Source organism: Candoia aspera, chromosome 1, assembly GCF_035149785.1.
Source record: "Candoia aspera isolate rCanAsp1 chromosome 1, rCanAsp1.hap2, whole genome shotgun sequence".
Classification (NCBI taxonomy): domain Eukaryota; kingdom Metazoa; phylum Chordata; class Lepidosauria; order Squamata; family Boidae; genus Candoia; species Candoia aspera.
Window position 1 is genome coordinate 182540597 of NC_086153.1, and position 22182 is coordinate 182562778.

The 22182-nt window shown below is 39.6% G+C and overlaps 1 protein-coding gene across 1 annotated transcript in view; it reads right to left on the bottom strand.

The window, feature by feature from the left end:
* NAB1 (NGFI-A binding protein 1) overlaps positions 1–20740 on the bottom strand; it is a 35807-nt gene extending 15067 nt beyond the window's left edge. The window contains exons 1-3 of the mRNA XM_063318063.1: positions 19912–20740; positions 12104–12237; positions 10992–11043 (exon numbers count right to left, since the gene is read on the bottom strand). Coding sequence (XP_063174133.1) covers positions 10992–11043; positions 12104–12237; positions 19912–20730 — 1005 coding nt within the window. The 5' untranslated portion in view covers positions 20731–20740. The remainder of the gene's footprint in view (positions 1–10991; positions 11044–12103; positions 12238–19911) is intronic.
* Positions 20741–22182: the final 1442 nt, after the last annotated feature.

The window sequence follows — 22182 nt, forward strand, 5'->3', positions numbered from 1 at the left end:
TCCACCTCTTCCCAGCTGCCAACACTAAATTTGGAAAGGAAACCTCTACCCACACAGCAGATACACAAATGAATAAAGCTGATCAAAGTTAGCCTGTTGTTCCTCCCCCAATAACGCATTCTACTTTCTCACAACTTCCCCACCCCAACAGCTCGCACACAGGTGGGGAGGTCTTGAGAGGTGTCCCCTGTTCACGTGGAGAGGCTGGGGGTCACCTCCAAAAGACAGGCAGAGCCCCCCTTGGGAAGGAAGTAGCTGCGTGGAGGAAAGGGGACAGCTTCTGTGTGGAATGCCGGCACTGACAGTTCGAGGGGGAGCCAGGGATCCAAAGGCATCTCAAGGCTTCCTTGCATTCCTTCCCCCGCCCCCTCTGCTCCCAGGGTTTGTTGTTTTACTGGATTGCCACCCCCTCTTCTCCCTGCACGCCTTCCTCCTACGCCACACCTACCCTCTCCGATCAACAAAAGGGGAGGCATGGCACGGGGGAAGCACAAGAGGCTTTCACGGGTAATTGGCGAGCTCCCACCGCATGTGTGCATTTGTGCAGCCTCTGCAGAGCTCTTGGCTCTTGCGGAGGAGATGGTGACAATGGTGGCTAGCTGAAGCGCAGCATTCGGAGCTTTGCCCACACAGTTCTGCTAAGGCACCCCACTCTTGAGCCGTGTGTGCGTGCGTGTGCTAAAATAATGAAAAATCATTTCACGTTGTGCCTCAGACATTCATTTCCACCTATGGAAAAGAGGTACTAAAATGCCCCTGCAAGATCGAAGTGGCAGCTTTTTACACCCACCTACCCACCCATGTGGACGAGCAGAAAGCAGAATCCAAAGTGGTAACAGCCTGGATTCCTGCGTTTCACACCTCTTACCTAAGGAAAGGATTTCCTGCAGGCAGAGAAAAATAGCTCAGTGCTTATCTAAGCTTTAGGCAGCTACTTACTCCTCCTAGAACACTAGTATTTAAAAAGACACCTGCCACAGAATGGCACATTTCCCCCAAGACTGTTTGCAGAATAAGCCCTTGCACAGGCTGAAATGCCCAAGTTACCAGCTCTCAGTGAGAAACATGTCATTTTTTTTGGTTCTCCTTAAAAACAACAGAAAATAAGCCACTTGGCGTCAATTGCTGCGGCTCTGTCAGAAGGCGGAAAATTAAAAGCATGGAAGTTCAGTCTCTCAAGAAAGGGCTTTGGGGCCTCTTCTGCCCCCCCCTCCGTTATTTCTGTTTATCTCAGATATAAAATAAAGATACATAAAAGTTAGATATTACTGTAAATCACATCCTCACGAACAATCGGACAGAGTATTTTATTTTTGAAACTTAAAAAATAAATAAATAGCCGAGTACAGCAAGCTAACATCTTCCCCCATTTTTCGCAGGCTTCCCTTTCCACCCATGCCAACTCCAGTACTCTTCTCTTCTTCTCATTTTCCTTCCAAGGCTTTTCCGAATACATACATCCCTTCCAGGACTCTTGGCTTATGCAAACCATACTATTATGCCCTGCAAGACATACCAGATTCCGCATTTTTATTCTTTCCAACATAACATTAGAAAGAAATGATGCCTGTCCAAGATCAGAGAAAGAAGGAAAGCACACACACACTTCATTTTGTTGCACAGATGAAAATAGATGCCCGTTATGGCCACTGCAGGTAAAGAGACTGCAAAGAATTTCAAAAGCCGCACTCTGCCTGCTTCCTACCTTGTTTAATTTCAGGAATGTCTTTTAAGACAAGTCCAGCTCCTCAAGGCAAATACCACAGACAACTCTTTCTTAGACACATATACAACCCTCATTTTATGCACAGGGCACATTGCTCAGACCCTATCTTACAGCAACACGGGTTTCTTAATCAACACCCCAATGGCCTCCCTACAAAGGTGGTATCTTCAAAATATGGGCGTGCCTCTTTCAAAAGCATGTGGGTTGATTCCATCAAGAGCCATCTGAAGTTACCAGCTTGGCAAGTTATCTTGTACGGCACATCAACTCTACTTGGGTCAGCAGTCTATAATGTCTAGGTTGATCCCACTATGGGAAATGCATATGCTATCTCAGCACTGGTTGGACTGATGTTTAATAAGTTAAGTAAGCTTTATTTACAGCCAAAAGACCCAAGTAGCAAATTACAAATATAATCTAAAATTTGGCATTAGATAAAACAATTTAACAAATAAATTATTGGATAAAGACTACATAAAACATTTCAAACTCTAGCTTACTGATGTGTTACTAAAAACCTTGTTTTTATAGCTATAGTTAAAACTTTGGCTGTTGACTCTGTAATTTTAGGATTTTCACTTGCAAGTAAAATTTTAAGATACTCAGAAATATCTCTTCCTGGTCCTCTTAAAATAGACCAGATAATATCCTGCCAAAAACTCTTGTAAAATTCACAATCCAATAAAATATGATCCACCATTTCAAGATCAATACCATTACAGGTACAAAATCTTTGAGATGGAGATCTTTTGAAATCTACCATATAGCATATTCGATGGTAACACATTTTTTTAATGGTAACTGTATTAAGTTTTAAAATAGAGAGATAAAATCGAACAGAACATTTTATCTGGCTTTTGAAAAAGCTATTCTGTATTTATTTAAATGTAAACTAGTAACATATATTGGGACCTGAAAGTATATCTGCAATTTCAAAATTTACAAGTGAACACAATATTCTGGCTTTTGCCATTAATTCCTGTACTGAATTACCCATAATCTTTGTTTAATGCAATAAAATGCTGATGTCATACCCTTGGAAAACAAATAATCAGGATCAATGCCAACTGACTAACCTTTTGGGTCACCTGCTTATACCATGCATCTACAAAAGAATCATTTGAGATTTCAGGAAGCAATTCTTCCTTATTTTTAAAAACATACAGTATATTTGCTAGCAAAACTTAATACAGGTAAGTCCTCAGTTAACAATCACTCATTCAGTGACCATTCAGTGACCATAACTGTTGGGGAGAGATGGGCAGTGAATAAATTTATAAATAAATAAATAAATAATGACAGCACTGAACAAGTGGTACATATGACTGGTCCTCAAAATCCTGGCTGTCCCAGCACCCCCCCGTCACATGATCACAATTTGAGCACTTGGCAATCAGCTTGTACTTACGACAGTTGCAGTGCCCCACAGTCACATGATTGCCATTTGCAACCTTTCCTGCCAGCTTCCCACAAGCAAAGTCAATGGGGAAGCCAGCAGGGAAGGTCACAAGTAGCTTGTGTAAGCTGCTTCCACCACTTTCCCGTGCGCCTTCCCACCCACTGGAGCCCTGTTCTGTGCCCAGTCATGTTCATGCCAGGCCACAGCGGCCACCTACACGCCATCCTGCCTTCCAGAGGACCCACTCTGCAGCTGGCCAACCTTGCACCAGGCCACAGCAGTCACTTGCGTGCCCTCCCACCCTCCGGAGCACCCACCCCATGCCAATCCAAATTGGAGCTCCATATAAAATTTAAGATGCAATTTTTGCATTAAAAACCTGCCCTGCAATGCTTAATAAGAACATCTACCATTATAAAGAACAACATCAGGGGCAACAGATTACAATAGTAATATCTCACCATCATTAGAGCAGTCAGTTCCCACTAATAATACAGCAAATAGAATCCTATGAAAGAATAGACAGTGCCATCAATAAATGTATGAAATTAACGGGTACAACATTAAAACACAGGTCTATGCACTGAACAGTATTTACTCTGATAGGCAAAGCCTCTACTGGCTATCATGCAAAGTATTTTCTGAAACCAGTTACATTGGCTATTTTAAAATTAAATGCAAAGAAAAAAAGATAACTACCACAATGGTGGCATCCAAGTCCTTGACCCATGGTGGGGTCAATAATAAATCTGAAGAAACAGCTTAACAGTCCAGATGCTTGTTGGTGGGTAGCTTGAAATGGCAACAAGAAACATTAGGCTGAACATTACTCTGACATTAGGCTACTAAAAATCTCAGAGCAGAGATGAGGTGTTTTAAATACGGCACTCCAAAATATCCAGTTGGCCAGCTGCTGTGGCACATCTGCATGACTTCTCAAGTAAGGAGAAGTACCTTCAGCTGTTGTGATACAGTCCTCCCGGTTCCCAAGAAAATGTGGAGAAGACAAGGAGGACTCAAGATCATCATCTATCCTCGCCTATTTGGGTTCTGCTCTGGTTGTACAGATTTGATCAGATAGGGAAGAAGTCTCCCTTCTGGTCCCAAGAGTCTCATAGGGTTAGCCAAGTATTGTGGGGGGCAGAAAGTTTTCTGGAAAAAGAATGTAGACAGAAGGAGGGTTGTAGAATAAAAACTGTTCTGGTTTATAGGAAAAAGTATCTGCCTGCTTCTTCTCTCAGCTAGATATTTAAGGGATAGGACCATAAAACAAGGAAATAATTGTGTCCACCTGACCTGGCAATGTGCAACTCTGTAAAAGTTTGTAAATGTTCCAAACAATGTTCTGCCTTTCTGAGTATATGGTGCCAATGCCAAAAGGTTTCTTTGATGGTCAAATGCTCTTATTAAAAATATTGTAATTTGTTTTATTGGAAAGAGCTGCCTGGAAATAGTACTGGGGAACTGGCATACAGTATTGTGAAAGTACAGCTCCCAAGGTGATCATCATATTGTGCAACAAAGGGCCGTGTCAGATCTGGAGGATGGGCTGAGAAGTGAGTGAGTGTTTTAGAAGGAGAAATTTAGTAGAGTTGTGCATCAGAATCTGACTTAAAAGGAACCCCTTGCTTGGTAAGACGAATCAGTGATGTTGTCAGTGCCGCAAAAGTAGGAACAAATTTACTATTAAAAACGGCAAAGCTCAGAAAATGCTGTATGTCCTTCATAGTGCATGGGTGGAGAGTAAGATCCTCCCAAAACAGAAGAGACTGTACTTTAGCTGGATCCATCTGAATTCCTTTCAGAAAAGATGATAGCCAAATAGACCAGTATGGGCAGGTAAAGGCATATTTCTCTAACTTAGCCTAGAGATTGTTTAGTGGCACACAAGGAGTGCCCGAACTTGTTTAGTGCAGAGAGCAGGATGCTTATAATAAATGAACAAATAGTCCAAATAAACAACCAAAACATCACCCCAAAGGTCATTAAATGTTTCATAAATTGTATGAAAATTGAGGGACTAGTTCCTGATCTGAACAGCATTACCATATATCTATATGTTTCTTAATGAAAGTAATCCAATATATAATGCAATCCAGTATACTATACATGCCCCTGCTTTGTATGAATCAGATTATAATATTCTCTGAGATCTAATTAGATAAATATGCATGCCTTCTGCAGCTGTTCCAAGAGCTCAGAAACAAGGGGTAGAGATTCCTAATGAGGACAGTAAACTTTTCTCTTTAAGAAAAGACAGAAGCACTGGTAGGGGATAAGGAGAGGAATTTATGGGAGGCCAACTCTGCATGTCCCCTTCTCCAAACACATCACCATAGCCCATATATTTCACACCCAAGGTAGGATTGATTTTTTACTGCCGGACAATAAACTTAAGGCCCTACAGGCTGTGAGGTTTGCATGTCAGAGAATCCAAAGGTTGTGTTATCCCATGAGTATCCAGATTGTGAGTGTGAAGCCATTCCACTCCCAAAACTACTGGAAAATGACAAGGAAAAGCTAAATAAAGTTGTTGGGACTCTTGACCATTGCTGACGGTGAGAGGGAGAGATTCAGGGAAGTCTCAAACCCAAAGAGGAGTTTAGATAAAGTAAGAAGAGAAAGCATGTCTGATTGTGTTAGAGGATTTAGTGAAGTCATCAAAGGTGCCAGATTCTATCTGGACTTGCAGTTGTATTTTCAAACCTATCTGGATCTGTAGGGTAACAGGAATGATTAAATGTTGACATGAGACTCTGCACAGCTGGGGTCCATTTAATTTCTGGGTGCCTTTGAACCCCTGGAAACTGGGACAAACCTTTTTATCAATAGGCCAGATCTAGAGCATATGGGGCATCTACTTGCGAAATGCCCCCCTTTCTGTCAGCCCCACTAGGTAGACCAGATCCAGGAAGTCTATTCCACAGGAGGGTTAAAACTACTTGTTAAATCTTATTGTGCTGCACCTCCTCCCCTTCCTTATACTCCTGTGAATTAGGGAGGTGTCTCTTTGGGCCTCTTCTGAATATTTTCTGTCTGTTAATAGATTTAAGAGAGTTTCACCCCTCGTCGCTTTGGTAACAGAGCTTGCTTATCTCCATCAAAGTCATCTTCCTTACTTTCTACACTTCCCCACAAGTATGACACTTAATTGATGCTTCAGAAAGGGAGTGTCATTGTCCAGGGCTCAGACTCTGAAGAAGCTGCTCCAGCTGAACCTGTGTAATGTCAGCCTCACGAGAGGCTGCTCAAATACAGGCACTATCAGAACAGCTGGATCAGTCAGATGATGAGGCACGGCCCCCAAGCCCTCATACTCAGTGAGTAAAGCAGAGAGCAGAACAAAGACCTCAATGAGGCTCCTTGCCAAGCAAGGGAGTAACTAACCTAATTAAAGTTAGCCTGATTTTAGAGGCAGCCCTGACCTATGTTCCTCGTCAGAAACAACCATCTGATCTCCAGCTCTGAACCCTGAAACTCTGACCTTTGGACTGGCTGACAAATCTGACTTGGCTCTCTGAACTTCAGACTGGATTTTGACTTCTTTTCTGCTTGTTCCTGCTGAAAGGGAAACTACCCAGGTAAGCTTTCTTTACCAGAGGCTCTTGTTTTGATTTACGTTCCTTTCCTTGTCTGCTGGTTATCTACTTAGGTAAAGGTAAAGGTTTCCCTTGACATTAAGTCCAATCGTGTCCGACTCTAGGGGGCGGTGCTCATCTCCGTTTCAAAGCCGAAGAGCCGGCGTTTGTCCGTAGACAGTTCCGTGGTCATGTGGCCGGCATGACTACACGGAACGCCGTTACCTGCCCGCTGAAGCGGTACCTATTAATCTACTCACATTTGCATGTTTTCGGACTGCTAGGTTGGCAGGAGCTGGGACTAGCAACAGGAGCTCACCCAGTCACGCGGATTCAAACCGCCGACCTTCCGATCAGCAAGCTTAACAGCTCAGCGGTTTAACCCGCAGCGCCACCGCATCCCTTGGTTATCTACTTAGCCTTGAGTAAATTGCTATTCTCATCTAGCAACTATGTGTGTGTGAATTTGACACCTGAAACAGGACAGGGAGGGCTTAACATGGTACTGGTGCAAAGTGGCCAAATTCTCCTTAATATAAACACAGGCCTTGTCAGACTGCTGCGACTTTCCTCCAATAGATACATGGGTTCAACTTTTGATGAGCAGGGTGGGGAGGCAAGAAGGCAATTGAAAAGGGCAATGATATCTGGTGTCTTCCCTTCCCACCCATATTTTGCTGCAATTCCTCAAGTCTCCCACTGATACCTGAGCAGACCTGCAGATAAAATCTCTGGGACCCCCGAGTTTGTTCCATATTTCATCTGATGGTCCTGCTTTGAACTGGTCAATTAAGCTTCATTCATTCCAGCAAAATCCTGAGCTGTATACTCCTGCACCAAATGTTTATCTCATTGGAGCTTTTACTGCAGACTGACAAACACAAAACAAGAATCAACTCTGGTTTGTGTGGGTGGGTGGGTGTCAGCAGCAATGTTTAAATCCCAGGCCTTTTCTGCCTCCTTTTCAAGTCAACAGAATTTCAGCCATTTTTTCCCCAGCCTGAAAGTTGGAGCTCCTTGCTCCAGATTTATGTTGCATGTTTACATAACAGTTCTGCCTGGCCTGAGAATTGGTGATTCCTGCCTTACCAGTTTCAATCCTTATGCTAATAAACAAATTTTGAGGTAAGAAAATAATACATGCAAAGTCCATTTATCCCTGTGAAATTCAAATACTGGGGGGGATGAGGGATGTATCTGAATTAACACATGTGGCCAGCTGCCAGGCATCAGGAGCCTGAAAAATTGAAGTATGTCTATTTGGATCTATTTCAAGCTTGTATAAAGAATTATAAGCTGCTGAAAAACATGAGTCAAAATACATCCAGCAAATGTAAAGTGGGGCAATATGCTTATGTTACTGTCAACATTTGTTATTTGTGATCATAAGAAATACAAAAAAGGAACAGTGGAAATGTGTTTGGAAAGAAATGTGGTACTCAGCACTACTGAACACTTTACTTAGGTAAATCTTACACTTAAGACTTTCTGTTCAGTGCAATATTGGAGTAAGTCCTTCAAGTGAGTACAAAAACAAAGAAAACTACCAAAGTGCTGTTGAAAAATAGTCATTGGCCTTGATAGATAGAAATAAATAAGTTCCTATATATTTCCTTCATCCCAACTCCCTTCTTTTAGCCCATTTTAAAAAATCCACCCAGAGCAAAGCAATCAAATTAAAATTTGTCTTCCCAAAAAGCAGAAACAGAACAAAAAATGCTGAACCTGTGTATTATTATTTTTAACTATAACATATTCATTCCCAGAACACTGTATATCCCTCTCCATAACACAAGCAAAACAATGACAGATTTTTTCAAGGCCAATTCATAATACAGTATAAGAGTTATTCAAAAGAATGTCATTTAATGTGAATACTCAGTATGTCCAAACTATTCTGAATTTAATTCATAAAACCAGCTCAGCGACAGAAGTAGCTACCAACAGAAATTCTTGTCTGTATTTAAAAAAAAAAAAACTTAACAGGACAAACAGCTAGTGAAACTTTAGCTGTGGGTTACTTTATGCTCGCTTGTTTGTCTAATTGATGCACATGTGACACACATCAAAAACGGGACAAGCTTCAACTGCACAGTCACAGCCACTATCTTGACATGTTTGACATCCCACCCACCCACCCATCATGCATTTGGTCCATACAAGCTGATATACAGGACAGGGGCAAGCCTAACATTTTGAAGCTTTGCTGAAAATAAAAGAATATTCTCTACACTCGGTGCAGTCTGGTCTCTAGAACTTAACATCAACAGTTTTATTTAAAAGAAAATCTTAAAGGAAAGCTCCCTTAGCTTGCTATATTTAGTCAATATCCTGAAGAGAGAAAAAGATTTCTTCAGACACTCAGGAAATACTCCCCCCAAAGTAGTCTAAAATATTTCCTAAAACCCAGAAGATCTGAATGAGGAAATACAGTTCATTGAATTATCTGAACAGAAGCAAGGTTGTTCCATCTACATTAAAAAATAAACAACCCTAATTCCATTTATGCCATGATTATAGAGCAAGACTTCAACTCAGTCCATGATTCAGCACAGCTTCCCCAATCTGTCACCCTCTGGGAATGGCAGTCACAACACACTGGCAAAGGCCCCTGTTGGGGAAAACCGATTTAGCTTAACAGTCCTGTTCATATGTACTGGTAAGTCAAAACTGCCAACTTAACCGCATTTAATTAAAGCTTAATTGCAAACTGTGGTTTGCTTTAACCCTAGTTCCAGGTTTGTACACAGGCAAAGAAATGGATTACTACGGCATTGTGGCTTGTTTCTGTAACAGCACAAAAGATGTAACCAAGCAGAAATTAAGCAGTTGTAACCGTTAAAGTTATGGGCAAACACTGCTGATTATGAAATGCCAGGAAATATTTGTGAAGTCCAACTTTCAAATAAACAATACTGGATAGGGTCTTGTAGCAAATAAAAAAAAAAGTTAGAATAATGTTTACTTCATGTAGAATTAATTCACATTACTGCAACTGAAGCTAGATAGGATGCTTATGATAAAGAGATTAAATTTAATAGCATGTGTCCCAATTTCATTTCTAAAAAAGATTTTCCAATAAAATTAGTTACATATGAAAGTACATCATCATCGTGATGTACATCATTTGCATTAAAACGTCAGGCAATTGATGCAGATTAGTGTTATTTGGCAATAACGTCATTACACAAATGATATAAATTATGTAATCTGTGGCATTTGCATAACTGCAGACAACATTCTGCAAATTACATATATCATAAAATGATGATGAAATGAATGTAAATATAACTGCTTCATCCAGATTATTCTGGATGCAAAGGACTTCTCTGGTATTTGGGGGGATGTACAGACAGAAATTTGGTATATTGTATCCCAAGCCTGCTAAATGGAGGTTCATTAAACTAAGGTTTTACTGTCTTTGCCTTCACACTTCAAAAAGCCAGTTTGGTGTAGTAGTTACGGTGCCAGACTAGAAACTGAGAGACCGTCCGTTCTAGGCCTCCCTTAGGCATGAAAGCTGGCTGGCTTACTTGGAACCAATCATTCTCTCTTAGCCCAATCCACCTCACAGGATTGTTGCGGGGAAAATAGGAGCTGGGAGCATTATATTTGCCTCCTTGAGTTGTTCAAAATAACGACTGGATATAAAATCAATAAATTGATGCTTTCTCTCAGGTCTTGCCACAAATAATGTGTAGATTTCATTTTGTCAAGGAAAAAAACTACTGTTTTGCTTGAAGACCTCAATTTAGCCATAGTGCAGAAGGGTTCTCACTTCCTCTTTTTCAAAACTCTGTTTCTATATGTAACAAAGGGCCAGCTATGCATATATGATTACAAACAGAAAACAAAGATTGATTTGTATAGGCATTTTTTGGAATTGCCATAAAAACAATTAACAGCCATTTTAAACCTATTTTATTTATTTATTTTTATTGAGAAGCAACTGCAATCTATTTCCGTTTTAAAAACCTTACACCACCTTTTAAGGTACTTTACAAGACCATTTTTATAAATAAAGTAAAAAGCAACGTTATCTTAATCCATTTTCTTTCTCCAATGGACTCTACAAACTTCTTTCCATTACTTGTGATGATGTGCAATGTCTACAGAACCCAGCCTTAGGAATATTGGATTCTATTTAATTCAGAATGTTTCTGGGAATCTTTTAGGGAAACAGGTCTCTTGGTTAAGTGGTCTGTTTGACTGTTTGTTTGTTTGCTTCCTATTACACAAGTCAGTTTCAGCAGCCACAGCTAAACAGAACAAGTTAAAAGTACGATACCTCTATCTTAATTCTCTTTGGTGACAGCTCATCCCTTTCTCCACATTTAGACCTAGGAGATGAAAACATGTTTTTTTTCAATGGAACGTATACACTATGTTCAGAAAAATGTTTGGAAGAACACTTGTCTTGGAAATTACACTTCTCTGAACTTCTCTTCATTTATTAATTCATTCGCTTGTTTGTTCATTTGCAGACATTTCCTACTGTCCCAATCTGAGACTCTTGATTTTAAGGCAGCTTCACAAAGAACAGTCAGATAGACAATGTACATGTAGTGGGCCAAGGGACAAGAGGAAGAACTGCTACCAAGACAAGTCAGATAAAAGAAATCTGAGTCCAGTGCTGAACTGTAACTTGAGAAAACATCTTAGACAAAACCCTTCCTAGTTCTCACAAAGAGGGAGGGAGGGAGGGAGGGGGAAGCACACTGAGACTTGCAAGACTGATGTCAGCCCTTCAAGGTAGACCAGAGTAGGGAGGGTCTTGTCTGAGACATTTTCTCAGATTTCAGTTCTGCCCCAGACTGTTTCTTTTATTTGACCGTTGTCTTGGTAGCAGTTCTTCTTCCTATCCCTCAAGGCCATTCCCTCCTCCCACTACAGTACATGGTCAATACAGGAGGTTCACTAACACTAGACTGGACCATGTATGGTGAGGGGAGAGAAAGTGGGGTTTTACAAACAACACTCCCTGTATAAAAAAGTCTAATCGCGTGAGGGATGGGAAAGATTTTTAGCCTGAGTACACCATAGTAGTTTACTGATTTTAAAAATGCAACTTTCCACAACGCTAGCAAAAAAGTGCTGTGGATATGTGAATTTTTCCATGTTCGCAACAGAGACCATAAGATGCAGCTGTCTACAGTTAACTTGTTCAATCCTCTTTGCTCAAAATGGCTGATATATGACACAGAATGGGGTCAAAGGTCTAGCGTTCTCGGTATGGCAAGAATGTACCAACATTTACACCTCCCACCTGGTTCATTTATCTGGTTCAGGCTGGTGAGAGCCATAACCCGACCATAGGGCAAGAAGATTGCAAACTGATTTCTAATTCTTCACCATGTACCCATTTAAAGTTAAGTTACTTTTTTAAAAAATGTAGCTTACTTGGAAGTCCGGTAAGTATACTTGTATGTAACTTCTCGAGAGATCTGCCGTGCCAGAGCAAAGAGTTCATCCCTCCGGGTTAATAGTGCATTATCCTTGACACATAACTGAGCAGCTGCTTCATTTACCGTGAGCTAAAAAAACATACAAAAAAAATATCATTGCCTCATTAGCACATCAGTCCTGGAAAAGAGAACTAACCTCTTCCCCTGTAACCACATGTAGCACTGCTCAAAACATTAGGGGCATCTGTGGGAAGCTGGATGACTATCTCCAGCTTTGTTACAATTCTATAACAACTTTTCATGGGAGGAAACAGTCCTTCCACCCACCCATCCCAACATCCAACAGGTCTTAAAGTTTTTTTTTTAAAAGAAAATCTATATAATATCTAGATTTATAGTATCTAGATTCCTACTGAAACAATTGTATACCAACAAAACCTAGTTCTCACTGAGAGACTATTTTTTTTTTTTTAAAAAAAGGGTTCCAGACTTACTTGACATTAATTATGTACAGTGTGTGAGAAAGCAGTGATGGGAAGTAATCAGATTTTTTAGGTTCATTTTTTGTTAGAATCATGTCTATTCTGCACTTTGAAGCCAAGTGCAAAATAGTAGCTGAGACTTACAGTCAATTAATGATTGCATTTGCACAGGAATCCTCTGCAGACACAGGCACAAATCTATACTGTACTTGTGAACTACCAATAAGACAGTCCACCATCCCAGTTTAAAAAGTAAAAGATCATCTGTGGTCTGTCACTATTAAATCTGCTGTCCTCAATATAAAGTCCTTGGGCATGAAGGACAAAAACACCACATTAGGTTAGCTCTGTCTACTTTTAATGTTCTCTTAATGTTCAAAAAAATATAATCAGGAAGTTAGAATGCTGAAAAATAAAGTGCCCACTTCAAGCATAATCTTTAATACAAGAATGCCTCTGACATTCATATAAGATCTAAAGGCATTCCTTAGAAAATGAAAACAGCAGGCTTCACTGGCTGTGCAGCCATTTTGTGGGAGATGCCGTTAACATTCTAAGTGGACTCACTGTCCAAAAAATGTTGGGCCCCCCGAAGTTAAGCAAGTCAGGAATCAGAAAATCTGTTCAGTCTACAACAAATTACACAGCAAGCAACTATACAGTAAGTCCTGCCCAGAGGTGGACAGAATAGAGCATGTCTGTTGACTCCTTTGGGTAGATGTAAAACTATTTGATAGCTGAAAATCTGTAGCTGGAGTGTTGTGCAAAAAAAAAAAAAGGGCGGGGGGCAAATCAGAGAAACTCTACAGATTGAACAACCTCTTTCTAAAAATAATGTATGGGACAGTGCATGTCAAAAATCAGCTCTCACACACAAACCAACCCGTGCCTTGTTTAAATATGGTTTAAGATTTGTCTATTGGTCTGATGACCACAAATGAACAGGTTTGTACCTGACACTAAGCAGAAATCTATCAAATCACATTATGGTTTAGCACAGTATAGAAAGTATGTCAGTCTCTCTGCTTTACTCTTGATGATCTTTAGCAGTGCAAATATACCACAGCCTTCACCTGAGTGCAAGTGAAGGGGAAGGGCATGAAATGACCATGGCAAAGGTCTGAACCCACTATTTAATCTCTCTTCCAAACTTCCAAGCAGCTTCACTTTAGATAAATATTCATGAGCTCATCTCCAAAAATCTCAACAAGCAAGCCTAATGTGAGTGAACCGCTGAATCGCTAAAAACCTCTGCTTAGTCTCCTAGCAGTCTGCAATACCCCCTGGACCATCTGCAAGGGCTGGATTTGGGGTGGGATGGGGAAGGACTGTTCTCAGTGGTTCTCCTCCATCCAAAGCATGTGGATCCAATCAGGAGTAATGCGGGCATGAGAGGTCAAGCCCTCCACTGTGGAATGCCCCAAAAGTTGACACTTTTCCACCTCTTATTTAGTATCTACATGGAACTATGGGGAAGGTCATCCACTGGCATGGAGTCAGGTGTATCATCAATATGCAGCTGATGCTCAGTTGTATATCTTAACTCTGGGCCAAACAAGTGATGTGATGGCGGATCTGTCACTATGTCTGGAGTTTGTGAGGGTTTGGATGGGAAAGGACAGGCTTAGATTTAATTCCAACAAAACAGAGCTTTCGGTACAGAAGCCCACTGATTCTAATCTGTGGATCTGGATGGTGATCACAACCCCCATTCAGAGCTGGTTTGTAATCTGTGGGTCCTCCTGGATTCACAGTTCCTGCTTGAAGGGCAGGTGGCAGCTGTGGCTAGGAGGACCTTATGCACCAGTAACAGCCTTACCTGCACTGGGAGGCTTTGCACATGGTTACTCAGGCTTGATCACTTCCTGTTTAGACTACTGCAATGGGTTCTATATGAAGCTACCCTCCAAGACTTTGAAATTGAGAGTGATCTGGAATGCGGTGGCTGGACAGTTATGGGCACAAGGCAAAGTATCCATGTGACATCTCTGCTGTGAGAGCTACCCTGGTTACCAGTTTGCTTCCAGGTGTAATAAAAGGCTCTACTTGTCACTTGAAAAGCCCTTCATGGCTCATGACCTGGATATCAGTGAGACCTCCCTCTGGGTCCTTACCCTCATGGAATGTCATCCCTTGCAGGGATTCCTGGGTCATGCTTCCTCAACTGTAGCTCCCCTTCTCTGGAACAGCATTCTCCCTGATATCAAAAGGCCCTTGAACTGGTTAAGGTTTCATCATTACTGTTTTGGAGATCAGTCAGACATGATTGGAGCAACATATAAACCAAATCAATAAATAAGAGCCAATGCACTGGTTTTAAGCTAGAATTTTTAAACTCTCACTTTGTATTGTTCAGTCTATCTGAAACAAGATAGCAGAATATGGGAAATTTAATATTGATAAGGAAAGCCAGTTTGGTGCAGTGGTTAAGGCACCAGGCTAGAAACCAGGAGACTGAGAGTTCTAGTCCTGCCTTTGGCACAAAGCCAGCCAAGTGACCTTGAGCCAGTCACTTTCTCTCAGCCCTAGGAAGGAGGCAATGGCAAACCACTTCTGAAAACTTTGCCAAGAAAACTGCAGGGACTTGTCCAGGCAGTCTCTGAGAATCAGGCATGACTGAACAGATAAAAGAAAAAAAAAAAGAAATTCACATTCTCTGGGCATCAGCAAATAGCTGATGGCCTAGAACAAATGATTATGTTGGCAAGGATGAAGGAAAAAGAAGTAGGGATAAGGTGAATGGATAGAATCAAGATTACAGGACTATCTTTCAAAGAATGACAGTTTATTAGTAAAGACAGGATGCAATTATGAACAATCTGTTTTGTCACCACCCAAGAAACTAGAAATATGTCATATCTGTACAAATTCAAAGATAATTGTATTTAATTTTTTAATCTTTATTCCAACATGTTCAAGTACTCATTCCTTTTCAAAAACAGTATTTCATCAGAACACTAATCCATATAACAACAGAGAAGAGAAGAAGAAACTGGAAGCAATAACATCTGTCTCACACTTATCTCTGTTACTGGACATGGTCTACAGAATTTAAGTGCTGCCAGAAATGTATAAAATAAGCATGAACAAAAGAATCATTCAAACTGCAGATTTGACTCAATCTATTAAGAGCTAATAAAATGAAAGAGATGGCTAAAATGCCTTTATATTAAGCCCGCCAAAACAGTGAATGTGCTTAAACTCCTGTTTAACTGAAGTTAAGTGCATAAATTTCTTTTTTGTGAAAGAAAGTTGTAGGAATGTTAAACTCTTAATGTTAACTGGTGCATCTAACCAGGAATGGAAATGACAGTCAGACTGTACTACCTGTTTTAGACCTTCAATGCCCCAATAATTTAATTTTGTAACGAACAAATCAGATCACCTAATAATGAAACACACCATAATTTGGGGAAGTTTTTTTCCTAAATAGAATGTGAACAAGCTAAATTAATTTCACTGATCCTACGAAGAAAAACCTGTGCCTCACAACTGGATAACAAAGAAATGGTTCATTTACTGAAAATATTGTGGAGACTTTTAAAAGAGTTGGAGCAAGCAGAAAATAATTTCCAAATCAGGAAATACCTTTCTCTAGAAGAAATAGAAAGTACCCTCTGCTCGGTTCTAAATAGGCTTACATGAAGAATCCCCTGGAGTTCAAGATTTTCAGACAGTAGGCTTAAGAATATTTTGAAGAGCTTTTGGGGGTGGGGACGGTACTTTTTTTTAAAGGAGAATAGGTGGTAAAACACATTGGCAAAGTGTATATATGATACTAATCCATACAATGGTTTATATGGTTTTGGCTTAGCATGTATAGACCATGGTTTATGGATGAATATGGAGCTAAACTGTCATTTATTCAGTAAGGCATAATTGAACAAACCATGGCTTAATATGTGTGAACCAAGTCAATATATGGTCACAGAGTAGTTTGTGTTTAAATCCTTTAAGAGTGAGTTCCACCAATTCTTACCAGTGCAAGCAACAGAGCGTTTATTTAATGAACAATTAAATTTCCAATTAGCTGAAATCTTAAACGGAAGCCTGAGATCTACCAATAATCACCAAAACCCAGTCCCAGCCAGCCAATTCCCTCTAAAACTCTAAAACTGTCAACAATTGACCAAATTAGCACCATTAGTCCAACTGTTATTCCATCCTCCAAGACTAAAACAGATGCTGTGGTTGTCACGAAGATGGAAATAATTACTGTGTCTTAGCTCACTTAATTCTCTTGCAAATGAGAAAGAAATCTTTCAAAATTACACTTTCTGTTTACATTCTACCTCTTTTAATAAGAGGGTGGATTAAAATGTATTCATTAATGCACACAGGTATAAAAAATTCTTATTCCATTTTGCTCCCAAATAATACTTAGCGTAATATTTTTATTATTAAATGTTTAATGGTTCATTAATATAAAATACAGAAACGTGTGGGCTTGTATGTCATATTCTTCAGTGAAGAATTTTTATGGTAACTGACAGAGTTTGTGGCAGCCAACTCCTTTGGAACTCCTTTTTTGCACATGTCCTACATTTAGAAGGAGACAGATTTTTCCGAACAGTCAAATGGACAGAAATTTAGGCTATCAGCTCAAAAATATCTATATGCTCAAATCAGTCTAGTTTACTCAACATCAGACAAGCATATGTTTATAAAGAGAGGTAATCTGGATTGTAAAAACTGTACACAGCCTGGAAGTTGCTTAAATAGATTTTGATTATATATCCACAAATTATAAACCGCTTTCCACAATAACAGGATTTTGTTCTTCTGAGTAAGCAAATATATGATTGTGGAGGAAGACATTCCTTTCTTATCCTACAAGTAAACACCAGATATCCCATCCATGTCTCTATGTTCCTAAAGACAAAGGTTAGGCAAGAAAAACCGAACAACCAATATCTGACACAACACTGTATCTTTGAAGACATGGGCACGATATTTAACACACAATGACCCTAAACTGCAGAAAGATGGGTTCTCTTCAACAATCTACGGAGAAGCCATTACTGGTGACACAAACCAAGTAATGGTTGGAAGTCAGAGAAAATGGAAGAGGAAGAAGTGGCTTTGTCAAAAGCCACTTAGAGGAACTTATTCCAAGATGAATTCTTCACTCTCTATACTAACTAAAATTAAATTACTGGATTATTTAGATAACAAATTTGTGGAGAAAGCCAACAAAATAACTAGAGAAAGCCCATTAATACTGGGAGTAAGGAAAGACGGTGCCAGATGTAGGGGAGAAATCCGTGTTGGAGCTCTTCCATATCAACATTAGAATGGAGTTCAGATGGGAGGAAGGAACCTAAAATCCAGCATTCTCTGTATTACTTCCATAGCCACTCTTATTTACCTATAGTAAATAAGGAAGAATCGCAAGTCTATGCTTTTCAAATCTATGCAATATTGTAAATCATCTTAAATTCTGATAGGCTTATTGCTCAGAAGTGAAGTGGTGGAAGGCGAATATGTAACAAGTAGAACAGGGCACATTTTTCAAGCTTTATGATCCATCAAAAATACAGACTACAAAAACAAATGTTTGCTGGCTCTGAATTGTTATTTCACTGCAGGAAGCTATACCTGTTCTGAGGATCCCATGAAAGAAATAAAGCCTTTGGTTTAGCCCATCAACTAGAAACTGCTGCTCACTAGCAATGACATAACTGCAGAAAACCATCCCTTGGACAAAACAAAGCCATGAAAGGTCTACTGATGACCTTTCTTTAACACCAATCATTTGTTACAAATCCAAGCAATAAAATTTCCAACATTCAAGAACCCCATATATGCAAATCCACAGGTGTTTTCTCTGGTTTCATGCACATAAAATATATATTCATCAAAATGTCCAGCAGCGGTCTATATCAACCGGGCCATACCTATTTTTTATAAAAGGAAGAACTGTTATAATAAATTTGACTAGGGATGGACAGGAAGACATCAAAAGATCTGGAGAACTGTTCTGTCACTTACCCAAAAATGAGCAAATATTTTTAACAGTGCAACACTATATATGCCTACTCAGAAGTTAAGCTCCGCTTAGTTTAGTGATCCAAGCAATAAAACTTGGCTCCCAGGAAAATGCGTAAGGAATTGTATAATTAACTATTAAATTTGTTACAGCTGAGAATAAACTATTTATGCTAATTAATAAATGAATGTACTGCTAATGAAAAATAATCAAAGTGCTACAATTGTATACTATAATCTATGAAAAAAATTAACAAAAGTCAGTCAAAGTCAGTTTTTGAAAGCCAATTATGCTAAGTGGGCATAGGCAAAGTATCAAAACCTTAAGGGCTTTAACATACACCACAAGGTGCCTGGAGAGTTAACCTCCAAGGCAGAAAGAGAAACTACATTTTTATGTAGAACAGTTTACAGTTTTGTTCACAATCCAACAATGTCTTGAACATGTTCAAAACCAGCAATGTCATTAGACCTAGACATATTTAACTCTACTGGACAGGTACAATTCTTTGTTTTCTTGCTTTTTCCAAAGGAAATATTTAGTTCTTATCCTCAAACAGAAATAAAATGTATAGTTGTTAAGATTACGCTTATACAGTTTGACACATACATTTACTCAATTGTTTTACTGTTCAACAACATCCAAACAGAAATGGACATTTCAAAGTGTAATCATCTTGAGCTTGGGTTTAAATGCTGCAACACAACATACAGACATATGATTTCACAGAGTTGCAGCTGAAATGAATGAAAGCTTTAAAAAAAATATATGTCCCTGAATTGTTGATCATCTTATTAGGAGTACAACAGTTCTCTGGAGAGAAATCAAAACTCTTGAACATCCTTTCTTCAATTACCAACATTTTTTATTGCTGTAAATGCATAAAAAAAACTTTAGAGCAGACTTGAAAACAGATAATAATTAATAATTAAGTTCCTTATATTGAGCTCTCTTTAAAGAAGGATATTGTAAAATAACCTAATGTGAATTTACTCTAAAGGTTTCCAAAAGGAACGAACAGAAAAAGGATTTTAAAAGATGTGTTTGTCAATTCCAAGTTCTGGAATGACACAGGACGGTGGCTTTCCATTTCAAGTACTATTTTATTTAAAGTGTCCTCCAGAAAAGTACCTAATGTATTACATTTAGTTAAAAATGAATATTTTTACAATACATCTATAAAAATAATTTATTAAAAGTACTTCCTGACTACAAAATTCTTATTACTCTGACACAGAACAACATACCAATGTTCCCCTAGCAAATTTGATTTGGGGGTGAAAAAAAGTCAGAGAAGGAGTTCAAAAAAACAGCCAGCAGTCCCCATTTTACCTCATGAAGGGTGAGATGTTTGCCATCTTTTCTCTTCGAGTCAAACCTGCCATAGATTGCGCTGTACTTCCTAATCTCCTCTTCTTTGTGAGGGTCCTCGTCATTCATTTCAAAGATGTGACCAACCATCTTGGCCAGTTTTTTATTGATTTTCAGCATTTCCTTCACTTCATTCAAGTCACTTTTGGGGAGGGTAGAAACCATGCGTTCCACACACTCGGTGACGGACAGAGCTGCTGCTGCATCCAAAGTTTCTGTGTTATCCTTTGGTGAGGGTGGAGAACCAATGTCAGCAGGAGAAAGGCTATGCTCACTCTCCGATGCGTGGTGTCCTTGCCACAGTCTCTGTTCACTACTGTTTTGCAGCACTAAATTCCCCACTCCATCAGATTTGCCAGGACCCACACTCTGAACACATGTTGTGGCGGCACATTTTGGAATCTTCACGTGAGGCTCCCGGGTATTACTATTCCGTTCATAACTACTGCAAGATATTCCCAGCCAAGTTGGTGATCCTTCGGGTAACTTATATATTGGAATGCTACTGACTGGTAAGGATGTAAGAGGCTGGTTAAAAAGACCTGGATTTGTGACCCAGTCTCTCAAAGCCTTCTGAAGCCTTCGAACATGAAGAGGTTTGCTAGCCATGCCAACCAAGGCCATGATCTCAAGGAACTCCTCTTCACCTGCCTCACATAACTGCTGAACATCATCCCCTCCCTGCTGAATGAAGGCATCGAAGTAGAACAAGAGATTGGCTTTCTGCAGGATGCGATAAAGCTGCAATTCACCAAGGGTTCTGGGCAAAGCTGTGGCCATTGTGAACCCAATACCTGCAAAAGAAGTAGAAGAGCAACCAAATTAATACCGATTTCCAGATATGCTTTTTTGTCCAACATAAATGCATTCTTTACGGGATCTTGCAGAGTATAACAGAAAGAGGACTGGATTGAGATCTGGTTAAAATTCTGCTGAACTCATCAGGTAGTATTAGGCAAACTGATGTCTCAATTTCCCATCTATGAATGGAACTCATAATACAGCAGTTGTAAAAATAACAAGGTGAAGCCTAATCTTAAGAATGTTTTAGAGGTGGTAGCCAACAGTGCTGTGCAAGTCTTTCAAAAGTGGTGAAGCACCTCACTGAAGCAGGTATGTCTTTTTCCAGGCTCCAGCAGCCACTTCATGCATTGTTCTCAGCTGTATTTGCATACTTGTTCATGTAGTGGCTATGTGTGCACACACCTGCAGAGCCAGCTAACAGCTGCTTTCCAGCACAATCCTGGAAAATAACACAGCCACTTTAGTGATTTAAAGGGAGATGCTTTGCACGCACTCTTATGCAGTGCAAAGCACCTCTTTCAAAGGGTTTGCACAGCCCTAATATCTAACAGTTAAGTATGGTCCCTGAGTATCCTGTTAAGGCTATTATTATGGAAAAGGACAGCTCTCGGGCTGGGATCTAAAGGGTTTTCTTTTTTTCACTTGTAGCTATGATCTATTGTCTGTAAAATGTAAACAGCCTGCCAAAATAAATCAGGTAAAGGTAATAAAAGTTATATATAAACCTAACTTCAAGGCAACGGTGATCTCCTAAAATGGCTCCACTGTTCAGAACATCTAATGCTCTTGCTTAGCCTTCTTTATAATTACATCAATGTTTTTAATGGCATTCTGTTTTATTTTATAGTTATATTGTACACCACCCAGAGTCACCTTCTGTGAGATGGGTGGCCATATAAATATGATTTATAAATAAAATTAAATAAGTAAATAAACTTTCTAGAACCCAAGAGCATCTTTCCCTTACATTCACTAGATCTCCAACTATGATACAGCTCTAGTTTGTAACCCTATAAAACTGAATGAAAGAAAAGAGTCCTCAGTAATCTACAAATATTACCTCCAGCCTTCCAAAGAGCTATTCCACTGCCTATAACCAACCTTTGAAAAGCTTTATTTAAATGCTCGACCCCTCTGATCAGCAATTACATGTGTTCTACTTGCAGCTCTATATGTCTTTCCACATCTGGATATGGAACTAAGCGAACCACTACTTCACCCACTTCCCCCTGTAAACATGTTGCCACTTAGAGATAAGGAAAGAGGTGAAAATTTGAGGGATAAAAATTTACCTTTTTATAAACTCATTGAAGAGAAACAGTTGTAAAAGATTAGTCTTTCCCTATCCATTTCTTCTGACCAGCTAATTATACAAAGCTTTATCTAAATATAGAAATACAAAGAATTCCAAAAAGCCTTCAAAACCAA